Raw genomic sequence first — 15,887 nt, forward strand, 5'->3', positions numbered from 1 at the left:
TTTGAACCACACCCACTGTATCCACTTCTCTGTTAACCACACCCACTGTATCCACTGTCTTTGAACCACACCCACTGTATTCACTGTCTTTTAACCACACCCACTGTATCCACTGTCTGTTAACCACACCCACTGTATCCACTGTCTGTGAACCACACCCACTGTATTCACTGTCTGTTAAACACCAACTGCAGGTACAGGGGAAGGAACAGTCGCTGGTCACCTCCTCCTCTGCAGGTACAGGAGGAGGGGACAGCGACTGCTCCTCCTCTACAGGTACAGGAGGAGGTGACCAGCGACAGGTACAGGAGGAGGTGACCAGCGACAGGTACAGGAGGAGGTGACCAGCGACTGGTCTCAACCTCTAAATCAGCATCATGGCGGAGCTCCGCCCCTACAGCTCACCTGGGGCCGCCTCTTTACAGGGTCACACTGGGTTCAGAGGTCATGGGTTGTGTGTGTGTGTGTGTGTGTGTGTGTGTGTGTGTGTGTGTGTGTGTGTGTGTGTGTGTGTGTGTGTGTGTGTGTGTGTGTGTGTGTGTGTGTGTGTGTGTGTGTGGAGATAAAGCTGTATTTCCCAGAGTTCATAGCTTGCGCTGGGGGGGGGGGGGGGGGGGGGGCGTTCATGCGGCTGGGGGGCTATAAGGAGGAGATCTTGACGGCGTCCTGCAGGTAGGCGGTGGCCCGCGTGTTGCGCAGGATGCCCGGGATGGCGGGGGAGGAGGGCGGGCTCTCGTCCGGCGTGTTGGAGGGGGGCGTGGGGATGCTGATGATGGCCGCCGTGTAGTCTCGATCGCTGCAGTTCAACTTGATGTCCACCGCCCGGGCGTTCAGACTGGAGCGACTGGGAGAGAGGGAGAGATGAACACTTATGTTCATCATTCATCCCCTCCATCATCCATTCATCATCTATCAAGCATCCATCCCGGCGTCATCCATCTCTACATCATCCATCATCCCTCCATAATCCCTACATCATCCCTCCATCATCCCTCCATCATCCCTCCATCATCCCTACATCATCCCTACATCATCATCCCTACATCATCCCTCCATCATCCCTCCATCATCCCTACATCATCCCTACATCATCCCTACATCATCCCTCCATCATCCATCCCTACATCATCATCCCTACATCATCCCTCCATCATCCCTACATCATCCCTCCATCATCCCTACATCATCCCTACATCATCCCTACATCATCATCCCTACATCATCATCCCTCCATCATCCCTACATCATCATCCCTCCATCATCCCTCCATCATCCCTACATCATCCCTACATCATCCCTACATCATCATCCCTACATCATCCCTACATCATCCCTCCATCATCCCTACATCATCCCTACATCATCATCCCTACATCATCCCTACATCATCCCTCCATCATCCCTACATCATCATCCCTACATCATCCCTACATCATCATCCCTACATCATCATCCCTACATCATCCCTACATCATCATCCCTACATCATCCCTACATCATCCCTCCATCATCCCTACATCATCCCTCCATCATCCATCCCTACATCATCCCTACATCATCCCTACATCATCCCTCCATCATCCATCCCTACATCATCCCTACATCATCCCTACATCATCCCTACATCATCCCTCCATCATCCCTACATCATCCCTCCATCATCCATCCCTACATCATCCCTACATCATCCCTACATCATCCCTCCATCATCCCTACATCATCCCTACATCATCCCTACATCATCCCTACATCATCCATCCATCCCTCTATCTGTTGACCTTACGTTTGTTGCGGTAGGTTGGTTGACTTGACAGGAAATGTGTCCAGTTCCTGGACACTCCCCCGGCTGACCGACACGGTGGAGTTGGCCAATCGCATGGCAGCTCTGCGCCGGGCTCTGCGGGGGCAGCAGCCGTTGTTCAGCGCCCCCTGCTGGCTGGACAGGGAGGTGCTGCGGCTGGTGCGGTAGCCCACCGACTCCGTCAGACACATCTCGCTGTACGCCATCTCATCCGTGAACTCGTGGTTCTGAGGGTCAGAGGTCACCCGTGTGCTTAGTAAACTGTATACTGTGTGTTAAGTGTGTGTATAGTGTGTTTCCTGTATAGTGTGTTTAGTGTGTGCAGATTGTGTAGTGTGTATACTGTATACTGTTTGTTTAGTGTGCGTAAAGTGTTTGTTTAGTGTGTATACTGCATCCTGTGTGTTTAGTGTGTATAATGTGTGTGACGGGTATAGTTTGTGTTTAGTGTGTGTATAATGTGTAGTGGGTATAGTGAGTGTTGAGTGTGTAGTTTCTGTATAGTCTGTAGTTGTTGCATAGTGTGTGTATGGTGTGAATGCAGAGTGTGTAGTGTGTATAGTGTGTGTTCGGTGTGTGTTTGTGTGTGTGTGTGTGTGTGTGTGTGTAGGGTGTCGTGTGTGTATAGTTTGTGTATAGTTGTAGTGTGTAATGTGTGTATAGTGTGTGTGTGTGTGTGTGCATAGTGTGTAGTGTGTGTATAATAGTGTCTTTATATTGTTTTGCATAATGTGTGTATAGTGTGTAGTGTGTGTAAAGCTTTTGTGTAGCATGTGTGTGATTAGTGTATAAAGTGTGTAGTGTGTGTATAGTTTCAGTGTGTAGTGTGTGTAGTGTTTGTGTAGTGTGTGCAGTGTGTGTGTGTGTGTGTGTAGTGTATGTATAGTGTGTGTGTAGTGTATTTATAGTGTGTGTGTAGTGTGTGTTAAGTGTGTGTGTATAGCGTGTAATGTAGTGTGTAATGTAGTGTGTGTATAGTGTAAAGTGTGTGTGTGTGTGTGTGTGTGTGTGTGTGTGTGTGTCTGTGATTGTGTAGTGTGTAGTGTGTTTAGCGTGTAGTGTGTGTATCGTGTGTGTGTGTTTAGCGTTTAGTGTGTAATGTGGGTATAGTGTGTGTGTGTGTGTGTGTATATGTGTAATGTGTGTATAGTGTGTGTGTGTATGTGTAGTGTGTGTATCGTGTGTGTGTTTAGCGTTTAGTGTGTAATGTGTGTATAGCGTGTGTGTAAATGTGTAATGTGTGTAAAGTGTAGGTTTAGTGTGTAATGTGTGTATAGTGTGTGTTTAGTGTGTAGTGTTTATGGTTTGTGTTTAGTGTGTTTAGTGTGTATTGTGTGTAGTGTGTAATGTGTGTATAGTGTAGGTTTAGTGTGTAATGTGTGTAGTGTGTGTGTGTGTGTGTAGTGTGTAGTGTGTGTGTATCTTACAGTGGTCTTCTCCAGACAGTGCAGTAGGTGGTGGTGTTGGTTTTCGAAGGCTGATCTGTTCTTTAGACACAGAGCGCTGCTGTTGCTGTCTGGATCCTACACACACACACACACACATAGAGAAGTGATCACATGAATACACACACAACATACACACACACATAGAGAAGTGATCACATGAATACACACACGCACACACATAAAGAAGTGATCACATGAATACACACACACACACACACACACATAGAGAAGTGATCACATGAATACACACACGCACACATAGAGAAGTGATCACTTGAATATCTACACACACACACATACAGACGTGACTACATGAATATACACCCACATATGTAATTACATGAATATATAAAAACACCCACGTAGACATGATCACATGAATACATACACACAAATATAAAGAATGATTACATGAAAATATACACACGCACACATAGAGACCTGATTACATCTATATATATATATATATATACACACATATAGAGACGGGAGTACATGAATATATACACATACACACATAGAGAGTCGTGATAACACGAATATACACACATAGTGTACATATAGAGAAATATATCCATGTATATATATACATACACACATATAGCAAGTATATGTATGTATATATATATACACACATATATACATATGTATAAACATATACATATACACATATAGAGCCATATGTATATCTGTATATATACACAAATAGAGATGTGTATACATGTATATTATATACCTACACACACATAGAGACGTTTATACATACATATGTATACGTACATATGTATCCCCAGGGTGATCGTTCTTTGAACTAGCTTTGTGTTGGGCCCTACCGATGGAAGCGGTGGACCTCGTCCGGTGCCCTTATGCTCTCTCTCTCTTCCTACCCGTCGGCTCTTCAGTGCCCTGTCTCTACAAGTAAATCCTACACCACAAGAAGACCTCTTGTTCCTGGAGCACCTGATCAGAGGCTCTGATGCTAAGGCTAACTCTAGCGTAATGGAATGCTAATATAACATGGGCGTCAGCCTCGGGAGAGCAGAACAGAGGTGGAAGGTGTTGAACACAAGATCCTTTGGAACCGAAGCTTGAGGAGGCAACCGACTCAGGGACAAGGATGTCAAGTCATTACATTAGAAAACCATTACTCTGCTGCATTCAGCCACTCTGGGCCTCAGGGAACACCCTCTTACCACACCCTAACCATATCTCTCTCTCCTCCATGCTCTCTCTCTCCTCCATGGTTTAATCATCCACCACTCCTCCTCTCGCCTCCTCCTCCTCCTCCTCCTCCTCCTCCTCTCTTGGTCCATCATGCTCCTCTTTATAATTCATCTCTAAATCCATCCAGCCCTGGTCTTGTGTTCAGGGCGGATGGAGGGATTAAGGATGTAACAATATCTCTTTCTATCTGTGTGTGTTTCCTCTCGCCCATCCCCACAGGCAGCATGAAGTCATTTCCAGATAAAGATTTAAATCCACGCTAGACTTGATCCTGCATCCTGAGGGCTCTGTTCTTCAGGATTCAGACTTCAGAAACATCTAGAAGAACCATCTAGCTGTTGTTTGAGGAGAGTAGACACATCTAGCTGATCTATGAGAACAGTAGAACCATCTAGTTGTTCTATGAGAACAGTAGAACCATCTAGCTGTTCTATGAGAACAGTAGAACCATCTAGCTGTTCTATGAGTCACTACACAGTATTGAAACAATAGTACTACAATAGTAATACAGGATAAATACATGGAGTCTTTTCTGAAATTACTACAACTGTATAGCCTTCTCTTACCATTATATGCAATACAAATACTAGCGCACAGAACAATGCAGTTTACATAATGTAAAGGTGTTAAAGAGAGATAAAACTGTTGGATTCACATGGCTTCATCTATAAGTGATGTTTTAATGACCCCCTCCCTCCTAATCTGCCCATCACCACGGTAACCACGGTTATTAACTATCCCAGAATACCAACACCCGGGGCAGCCATCTACGTAGTCTTGGCAACAAACTAGTCTTTAGCATGTAATGAGTTCTAGGAAACAAGTGTCGCATAGCTCACGATACAGAAATACATCTGTTGTGGGCTTCTATATGTGGATAGACATTTCTGATTGGACATATCATATCCAGCTTTTTGTGTGCCTTTTTACATTGAAATATTACTTAAATTGTTTGCTGATATAATTCATCGGATATTTCTGTATTTGGTTTTGTAACTCCTCAATTGATAAGACAACTGACCCAGCCTTTCTAAATGACCATCTCATCCTGATACGGGCTCTCACCTGTAGGAGCTCACCTAGCTGCTCTATCCATCAGCAAACCTATCCTGACAGGGTGCTTAGTTATACATGCCGTTTGGTCTAGCCGGTATGCTCGTGAACAGCTCTAGTGTAACAGCTCTGTCCGAGCAACCTTTTAGTTTTTCCGGCTCATCTGAAGGATTGTACGTTCAAAGCCTGTGTGTTCACTAGAGCTTAAGAGGGCCCTGTTTCCAGGGAGAGCTTTCTGCTCCAATCCCCCTTCAACGCCGCGACCCGAAGACCTCAAAGGCTGTAGAGCCACTGTCACAGTGTTGAAGGAGAACGGTCACACATGGACACTGAGGTACGTCTGGACTCACCCCCAGTCCCCCGTCCTCTTTGAACTGCAGGAAGGCGTTGGCCGTTCCTTTCTTGGCCATCCGGATCCTAGCCATGCGCACTTTCTGTGAGACACACACACACACACACACACACTAGTCAGTCAATACTTGTACTCTATACAGTACTCCACAGTATATATACAAATTCATATCAATACTAGTACTAGTACTACACAGTATATAAAACATTTATATCAACAGTGGTTGGTGTGTGTGTGTGTGTGTGTGTGTGTGTGTGTGTGTGTGTGTGTGTGTGTGTGTGTGTGTGTGTGTGTGTGTGTGTGTTGTGTGTGTGTGTGTGTGTGTGTGCGTGGGGTGTGTTTGTGTGTGTCTGTGTGTGTGTGTGTGTGTGTGTGTGGGTGTGTGTGTGTGTGTGTGTGTGTGCGTGCGTGCGTGCGTGCGTGCGTGCGTGCGTGCGTGCGTGCGTGCGTGCGTGCGTGCGTGCGTGCGTGCGTACGTGTGTGTGTGTGTGTGTGTGTGTGTGTGTGTGTGTGTGTGTACCTGCTGGGCCCTCATCTTGTCTGCCCTCTGGTTCTGGTGGTAAATGCGGCTGAAGTTGGACACGATGACGGGGACAGGCAGAGCGATCACCAGCACTCCGCTCAGAGAGCAGATGGAGCCGAAGATCTTCCCAGCGATGGTGTTGGGAACCATGTCCCCGTAGCTGGCGGGAACAGACACCCAAACACACATGATCATCACTTCCTGTGACTGAGAAGCTTCACTTCCTATCACATAACCATGGAGACTATTTTCGGTTCATCTGATCAATAGATGACTATTAAAGTAGCATTGGCTGCTGGCAACTAGAAAAAGTGCACATTTTGTGGAATAAAAAAATCGAAATGTTAAATACAGAAAACCTTTACGTCAACAAATAATGGTATACTAATGTAAAACACCTAATACATTGTTGTATTGTTGCCAAGGTTCTGACTAAGATCTGTCCCAATAGAATGATAATGTGTGTAATCACAGTGTTGGAACTGAAAGCAGGGGTTCAGTTCCACTGTTCTGAACACCCATGGAAGTGGAACTAAAACCTGCCTATTTATTATTTAAAATACAGACAATTTATCTGCATCATCAAGCACCCTATCATAAACACACACACACACACACACACACACACACACACACACAAACACACACACACACACACACACACACACACACACACACACACACACACACACACACACACACACACACACACAGATGGCGTGGGATATAGGTGATTCAGGCAGTACAAGGGATGTGCATTGAGTTTAGCTGGCTGCAGTGATATCATCACAATATATCACAACACAAAATACATTCACCACAACATCCTAGATGACCAAGAATATAACTCTTCTATGTTTAGCTTCTGGTGGTTAAACCACTCGCATCCTCTCCAACAGATCTCATATCTGTCTCCCTGCTCCGCCTACACAGCTCAATGAGTTTGCTGCAAAAATATTGGTTTTACTGGCCAGCTACAGGAGGACGAGCAGCTACATAAGGGCTAGCAGCTACATGAGGACTAGTAGCTACACGAGGACTAGCAGCTACAGGAGGACTAGCAGCTACATGAGGGCTAGCAGCTACAGGAGGACTAGCAGCTACATGAGGCTAGCAGCTACAGGAGGGCTAGCAGCTACAGGAGGACTAGCAGCTACAGGAGGACTAGCAGCTACATGAGGACTAGCAGCGACATGAGGACTAGTAGCGACATGAGGACTAGCAGCTACAGGATGACTAGCAGATACATGAGGACTAGCAGCTACATGAGGACTAGCAGCTACATGAGGGCTAGCAGCTACAGGAGGACTAGCAGCTACAGGAGGACTAGCAGCTACATGAGGACTAGCAGCGACATGAGGAATAGCAGCGACATGAGGACTAGCAGCTACAGGATGACTAGCAGATACATGAGGACTAGCAGCTAAATGAGGACTAGCATACATGAGGGCTAGCAGCTACATGAGGACTAGCAGCTACAGGAGGGCCCTGAGACCTCATGACTACTACCCTGACCTCTAGACTTCCCTGACCCAGCACCAGGACTATGGTGATTCTAGAGGTGTTGGAGGGCCAGCAGGGGGTGCTCCTTCCTCTGACCGTGAGTGTGTAAATAATAAACGGCGGCACTAGTCGTTTTGTAGCTGGTTTGTCTGGATGGCTGCCCTGACCCGAAACACACACAGGCTCCTCCTCCTCCTCCTCTGCTTTCCTCTCTTCTCCTCTACTTTGACATCCTCCCTCTCTCCTCTCCTCCTGCTCCCCTCTCTCCTCCACTCATCCCCCTAACCCTCCTCTCCTCCCTGCCTCCTCTCATTCACTGTCTTCTCCTCTCTGATGCCTCCTCTCATTCACTCTGGCTCCTCTCCTCCCTGCCTCCTCTCATTCACTGTCTTCTCCTCTCTGATTTCTCCTCTCATTCACTCTGGCTCCTCTCCTCCCTGCCTCCTCTCATTCACTGTCTTCTCCTCTCTGATTTCTCCTCTCATTCACTGTCTTCTCCTCTCTGATTTCTCCTCTCATTCACTGTCTTCTCCTCTCTGATTTCTCCTCTCATTCACTGTCTTCTCCTCTCTGATTTCTCTTCTCATTCACTGTCTTCTCCTCTCTGATTTCTCTTCTCATTCACTGTCTTCTCCTCTCTGATTTCTCCTCTCATTCACTGTCTTCTCCTCTCTGATTTTCTCCTCTCATTCACTGTCTTCTCCTCTCTGATTTCTCCTCTCATTCACTGTCTTCTCCTCTCTGATTTCTCCTCTCATTCACTGTCTTCTCCTCTCTGATTTCTCCTCTCATTCACTGTCTTCTCCTCTCTGATTTCTCCTCTCATTCACTGTCTTCTCCTCTCTGATTTCTCCTCTCATTCACTGTCTTCTCCTCTCTGATTTCTCCTCTCATTCACTGTCTTCTCCTCTCTGATTTCTCCTCTCATTCACTGTCTTCTCCTCTCTGATTTCTCTCCTCATTCACTGTCTTCTCCTCTCTGATTTCTCCTCTCATTCACTGTCTTCTCCTCTCGATTTCTCCTCTCATTCACTGTCTTCTCCTCTCTGATTTCTCCTCTCATTCACTGTCTTCTCCTCTCTGATTTCCCCTCTCATTCACTGTCTTCTCCTCTCTGATTTCTCCTCTCATTCACTCTGTCTCCTCTCTGATGCCTCCTCTCATTCACTGTCTTCTCCTCTCTGATTTCTCCTCTCATTCACTGTCTTCTCCTCTCTGATGCCTCCTCTCATTCACTGTCTTCTCCTCTCTGATTTCTCCTCTCATTCACTGTCTCTTCTCTGATTCACTCTCTGAGCAGTTCAGATCATCTAATCATAAGATACGATCAGATAAGGAATCAAAGGAAGGAGAGAGGAGAGGGGAGAAGAGGAGAGAGGAGCAAGGAGAGAGATAGGAGAGGAGATAGGAGGGAGCTGAGGCCGGGAGGAGAGGAAAAGAGGAGAGGAGGAAAGAAGAGAGGAGGAAATGATATGACGGAGGAGGGAGTAGAAGGAGGACAGATAATGAGATGAGGAGAAGGGCCGGGAGAGAAGAGCCGGAGAGGAGGAGGAGGAGGAGGAGGAGGAGGAGGAGGACACAGAGGTCAGAGTGTAATGAAGAGGAAAGGAGGAGCTGGAGGATGAGAGAAGGAGTGGAGGGGTCAGCTCTAAAAATAAACCTCCTTCCCAAAAGCATTTCTCTCACACACCCCCTCACATATCTTAATATACAAGATATGTGCAATTGATACACGGCATTATAACTCTTGTACTCTTATAAAAAATACAACCATTATCAAATAAATAATATGAGTAGTTATGATAGTAGTGAACAATATCTAATGTTACGAGTAATGAGCTCCGTGAATATCGAAGAATGAATAAAATGAGAGAAATAGAGAGAGAATAAGGGATGATAAAGTGTTGAGGTGACGTCTGTTCTTTAAGCCGATGCCAACCTCCCTCACATCACCAATGTCTCCATATTGTTGTCACGGTAACCGTTTTTTTGACAGCCTCTCTGACTGAGGAAGAGAGCGAAGTTACTAGACAAGAGAGGATGGAGGCATCTGGGCTCTGAGCTCCTTATGCCTGATCTGAGCGGATAGTGTGTGATAGGAGTCCATTAGGGCTGAGTCAGCCAATCCAGAGGTCAGACTGATCTTATCGGTTGCCTCCTGCAGGCCAGCTAACCAATCACAACTTAATTGAACCACAGACAGCCAATCATAATTAGTTTAGGCTGGAGGGCGGGAAGGGAGAGAGAGGGCAAGATGAAAGTGGAGATAGAGAGAGAGAGGGAGAAAGAGAGGGAGAGAAAGAAGGAGAGAGCCTAGGCCTCTCTCTCTCCCTCTCTACCTCCATGCCTCTCTATCGCTCCCTCTATGCATCTCTATCTCTCCCTCTATGCCTCTCTTTCTCCCCCTATATGCCTCTCTATCTCTCCCTCTATGCCTCTCTTTCTCTCCCTCTATGCCTCTCTATCTCTCCCTCTATGCCTCTCTTTCTCCCCCTATATGCCTCTCTATCTCTCCCTCTATGCCTCTCTTTCTCCCCCTATATGCCTCTCTATCTCTCCCTCTATGCCTCTCTTTCTCCCCCTATATGCCTCTCTATCTCTCCCTCTATGCCTCTCTTTCTCTCCCTATATGCCTCTCTATCTCTCCCTATATGCCTCTCTATCTCTCCCTCTATGCCTCTCTTTCTCTCCCTCTATGCCTCTCTATCTCTCCCTCTATGCCTCTCTTTCTCCCCCTATATGCTTCTCTATCTCTCCCTCTATGCCTCTCTATCTCTCCCTCTATGCCTCTCTTTCTCTCCCTCTATGCCTCTCTTTCTCCCCCTATATGCCTCTCTATCTCTCCCTCTATGCCTCTCTTTCTCTCTCCCTCTTCATCTCTACCTCCCTCTACCTCCTCTCCCTAGTACCCCTGTCTTACTCTAATATTTTATTGATAGAGTGATTATAAAAGTTGCAAGACGAGGGATGGTAGTTTCATGTTCACTCTTCCTCCGTCTCATCCCTTGTTCTCATAAACCCGGATCCCTTACTCTGTCTGTCTCTTCTTTCTCTTGCGCTCCATCTGTCTCTCTCTCAGGCAGATAGACAGACAAACAAGCGGGCAGACAGAGGGACAGACAGACAGACAGACAGACAGTAGTGTAGTCTATTTTTGGAGAGGAAAGGTTATTTTAAGATGCTATCTGGTGGGACTTCTGCCTGACGGGATGTCAGAGTCTGGAAAACAACAAAACCTTCTGCTCTAAGACACTTCCACTGCAGTTCACTGTTACTGTACCTTTAACGACTACATACCTTTAGGTTCGCTAAACTGTCCCTTTAACTACTAAACACCTTCAGGTTCACTAACACGCAGTGGTGCAAGCTGGCGATAGCCTAAAAAATAAAGAAAATGAGCAATGCACATGCCCAGACCCCTTCCTATGAATCATGCAGCGTTTTTCAAGAAAAAAATCGGTTTAAGTGACACATGAAAGCCTGTCAGTGATGATCAGACCTACTATATGAAGCAGTCCTATCAATAAGAAAAACAAAAATAGGTGACGTACAATAGCCACCCCCGCATCTCAAGTCCACCCACCAAAGCACATTACTTGTGCTTTTTTTGCCATTGCCTGTACTAGTGCTTTTTTCCCTCTTTTGAGCAGCTATGTGCCTCACTCTAGCTTTCCTGCTCTCCTACACAGCACTCTTCCTGCTTTACTATATTTAAAATATGTATATTAGAAATTATTTATAGTTCAAGAGCAGCAAGAGCAATGTTCAGGACAGCAAATTAATTACATAACAATAGAAACGCCATAATATCCCACTGGTAACGATCAAAATGTTCAATTCAATAATTAATTCTCCTGATGTCAATACTAGAAAGAAGAACTTTGATCATAACAATTAGCGGTAACACTGACCAGCCCGACGGGTCAGATAAGTGTCTGTGTTTTGTTTTACATGGAAGTTTGACTTGAATGATCGTCAACATGGTTACCTATGCCCTTTTATCTCTATGACTGAAAGAGGTCCCCCTTTTAGAGACAAAAACACTTTGTTGACTCTGCTGATCGCAGGTGGCGTTCTTTAGTGAGGCTTCTACTGGTTCTACTGGGAGCCACCCAGTACAACCACAATGAATCTCTCTCTCTCTCTAACTCTCAAACACACACAGGCTACTGACAACTGATCAATACACACACAACTATACAGACACAGACACGCACTCCGTCAAGCATTCATGCACACACACACATCCAGCCACACACCCAGTGAACCGAAACGACACGACAGGGTTAGGGGTTTGGGCCCCCATGCTGGAGAAGCACTCACACACAGGAGCCTTCTGCTGGGTCCACAATAGAACAAATCATATCATATCCGAACAGCATAATAGAATACATTAGAATACAATGTACCGGTAATATCATCAAGTATAATATAATATGTATCATATATACCCTCACTGATATCATATATCATAGAAACTATCATAATATATCCTCTAACAGATTATGAGATCCACTGTTTCGAGAGGCTGAGAGCCACAAGCAGATACCTGACCCATCACTAGATCACCTGACCCCTCAGTAGACCACCTGACCCGTCACTAGACCACCTGACCCATGTCTAGATCACCTGACCCCTCAGTAGACCACCTGACCCATCACTAGACCACCTGACCCATGTCTAGATCACCTGACCCATCACTAGACCACCTGACCCGTCACTAGACCACCTGACCCATGTCTAGATCACCTGACCCCTCAGTAGACCACCTGACCCATCACTAGACCACCTGACCCCTCAGTAGACCACCTGACCCATCACTAGACCACATGACCCATGTCTAGATCACCTGACCCCTCAGTAGACCACCTGACCCGTCAGGAGACCACCTGACCCGTGTCTAGATCACCTGACCCGTCAGTAGACCACCTGACCCGTCAGTAGACCACCTGACCCATGTCTAGATCACCTGACCCGTCAGTAGACCACCTGACCCATGTCTAGATCACCTGACCCCTCAGTAGACCACCTGACCCGTCAGTAGACCACCTGACCCATGTCTAGATCACCTGACCCCTCAGTAGACCACCTGACCCGTCAGTAGACCACCTGACCCATGTCTAGATCACCTGACCCCTCAGTAGACCACCTGACCCGTCAGGAGACCACCTGACCCGTGACTAGATCACCTGACCCCTCAGTAGACCACCTGACCCGTCAGGAGACCACCTGACCCGTGACTAGACCATCACGAGACACATCACCTCCTCCTCCTCCTCCTCCTCCTCCTCCTCCTCCTCCTCCATGTCCCTCCCTATCCACCACTCCTCCTCCTCCTCCTCCTCCTCCTCCTCCTCCTCCTCCTCCTCCTCCTCCATGTCCCTCCCTATCCACCACTCCTCCTCCTCCATGTCCCTCCCTATCCACCACTCCTCCTCCTCCTCCTCCTCCTCCTCCTCCTCCTCCTCCTCCTCCTCCTCCTCCTCCTCCTCCTCCTCCTCCATGTCCCTCCCTATCCACCACTCCTCCTCCTCCATGTCCCTCCCTATCCACCACTCCTCCTCCTCCTCCTCCTCCTCCTCCTCCTCCTCCATGTCCCTCCCTATCCACCACTCCTCCTCCTCCTCCTCCTCCTCCTCCTCCTCCATGTCCCTCCCTATTCACCACTCCTCCTCCTCCTCCTCCATGTCCCTCTTTATCCACCACTCTATCTCTTCTCAGTGCTCCTGCAGACTCTTAAACACCGCCTATTAAAACATTAAGCGAGTGCAGCAGTGTGAGGAGCAGCTCTCTGGCTGTGCACTGCTTATAAATAATGCGCGGGGCAAAGTGCTCCCCTGCAGAGCACTGGGCCCTGCAGTCAGACCACAGCTCTCTCTCCTCAGTCCGGCCTCAGCAGCCACAGTCCTGGCTTCCACCTGAGCCCGGGCCGAACCACGGCCCTGGTCAACATAGAGCCAGCTCTAGTCAACATAGAGCCAGCTCTAGTCAACATAGAGCCACCTCTAGTCAACGTAGAGCCAGCTCTAGTCAACGTAGAGCCAGCTCTAGTCAACGTAGAGCCAGCTCTAGTCAACGTAGAGCCAGCTCTAGTCAACGTAGAGCCAGCTCTTGTCAACGTAGAGCCAGCTCTTGTCAACGTAGAGCCAGCTCAAGTCAACGAAGAGACAGCTCTAGTCAACATAGAGCCAGCTCTAGTCAACATAGAGCCAGCTCTAGGCAACATGGAGCCAGCTCTAGACAACATGGAGCCAGCTCTAGACAACATAGAGCCAGCCCTAGTCCACAAAGAAACAGCCCACATAGAACCAGCCCTAGTCCACGAGTCTTTGTCTATGGACCTACTGCTCCTCAGAGAGAACAGTGTGAGGAGTTGTGAGGAGGTGTGGGGGGGGGGGTGCGAGGGGGTGTGAGGAGTTGTGAGGAGGTGTCTATATCTAGGCAGACTCGCAGGCGCGCCAGAGACACACAATACCATGGAAGAAGATATTTAGAGGACGGAAAGGAGAGGAGATAAACAAGAGGGGTAGGGGGAGAGAGAAGAGCAGAGGAGAGGAGAGGAGAGGAGAGGAGAGGGGGCAAGGGGGGGAGAGGAGGGCGATGGGGTCGGTGGGGAGAGATGTGGGTGGAGGGGAGAGAAGGGAGGAGAGAGAAGGGAGGAGAGAGGGATAGGGGGTGAGAGGACAGCGAGGTGGTGGAGGGGAGAGAAGGGAGGAGAGAGGGATAGGGGGTGAGAGGACAGCGAGGTGGCGGAGGGGAGAGAAGAGGGGGAGTGAGGGATAGGGGGTGAGAGATAAGAGATGGGGTTGGAGGGGAGAGAAGGGAGGAGTGAGGGATAGGGGGTGAGATGAGGGAGATGGGGGTGGAGGGGAGAGATGTAGGGTGATGGAGGTTGTGCAGCAGAGAATCCATTTAGAAAGCTTCCTCTTTTGAAAAGCTCTAATGGAAGAGGTGACTGGGACAGCCCTCCTATATACAGACAGTGACTCACCCAGAGGGAGGCCGAGAGGGGGGGAGGAGGAGGGGGGGAGGAGGAGGGGGGAGGAGGAGAACAGGGGGGGTTAAAGAGGAAGTAGAAAATGAGGGAGGATGAGAAGGAACTGAGGAGAAGAGTGTTCATCACGATGAACCATAAATTAGCATTAGTTAATGCAGTAAGGATAGGTTAGGGTTAGTTGGTTAGGGTTAAAGGTTGTATCAGGGATGCTAGGCCGAAACATATATGATCACATCCATCTGATCTTTCCTCACGATCCGCTACAGCCCGCCCCATAAGCAGGCCGTCAAAAAAATGCGTCTCTGTAGGGCAGCCAATGCTCCGAGATTGTACACAAAAACCAATGGTACTACCAACCACTCAAAACCAAAATAAATAGTATTCCAAACAATCACCGACAAGGGGTGGGTGTCGTGGGGTTTTGCGCTGCGTTCATGATCGTTTTTACTGGATGCACGAAACACGGAAGGGAGGGGCGTGCTGGCTCTGTTTGTTTGGGATCTCGCTTCAAACACCAACAGAAGTGACGTCACCCAACATGGCTGATACAACCTTTAACCCTAACCCCGATACATGAATGTTAACATCGATACCTTGGTTAACATGAACAGCATTAGTAAACACGAACACCATTAGAAAATGATTATTGAACATTAGTTAACTAAGTTATTAATGCTTATTAGTGCAAATTAAAGGTTTATTAATGTACCCTTTTTGTTAGGTGTTACTAAGTAAGTGTTTATGATCATATTCATTGTGCGTTCGCACTCACTTACACAGACACACACACACACACACACTCACAAACACATGTATACACCAGTTGAAATGTTACAATGACATCTTATATGAAACAGTGTTACCATAAGGCCTCCATATCCAATCAAAGGATTGGTTCAGGTTGAAGTGTGACGCCTCGTTTGGCCAGCCTTGTATCACAGAGAGAACAAACATCTGTTCCAGAGAATCCCTCAACGCGGCGGAAA

At 47.5% G+C, this 15,887-nt stretch overlaps 1 protein-coding gene across 1 annotated transcript in view; it reads right to left on the reverse strand.

The window, feature by feature from the left end:
• Positions 1-639: 639 nt before the first annotated feature.
• Positions 640-15,887, reverse strand: part of kcnd1 (potassium voltage-gated channel, Shal-related subfamily, member 1) — a 23,545-nt gene continuing 8,297 nt past the window's right edge. Inside the window, exons 5-9 of the mRNA XM_056601746.1 lie at positions 6,399-6,561; positions 5,877-5,960; positions 3,229-3,324; positions 1,784-2,028; positions 640-844 (exon numbers count right to left, since the gene is read on the reverse strand). Of these exons, the coding sequence (XP_056457721.1) occupies positions 640-844; positions 1,784-2,028; positions 3,229-3,324; positions 5,877-5,960; positions 6,399-6,561 (793 nt within the window). The remainder of the gene's footprint in view (positions 845-1,783; positions 2,029-3,228; positions 3,325-5,876; positions 5,961-6,398; positions 6,562-15,887) is intronic.

This window comes from Gadus chalcogrammus, chromosome 1 (genome assembly GCF_026213295.1).
Source record: "Gadus chalcogrammus isolate NIFS_2021 chromosome 1, NIFS_Gcha_1.0, whole genome shotgun sequence".
NCBI lineage: Eukaryota > Metazoa > Chordata > Actinopteri > Gadiformes > Gadidae > Gadus > Gadus chalcogrammus.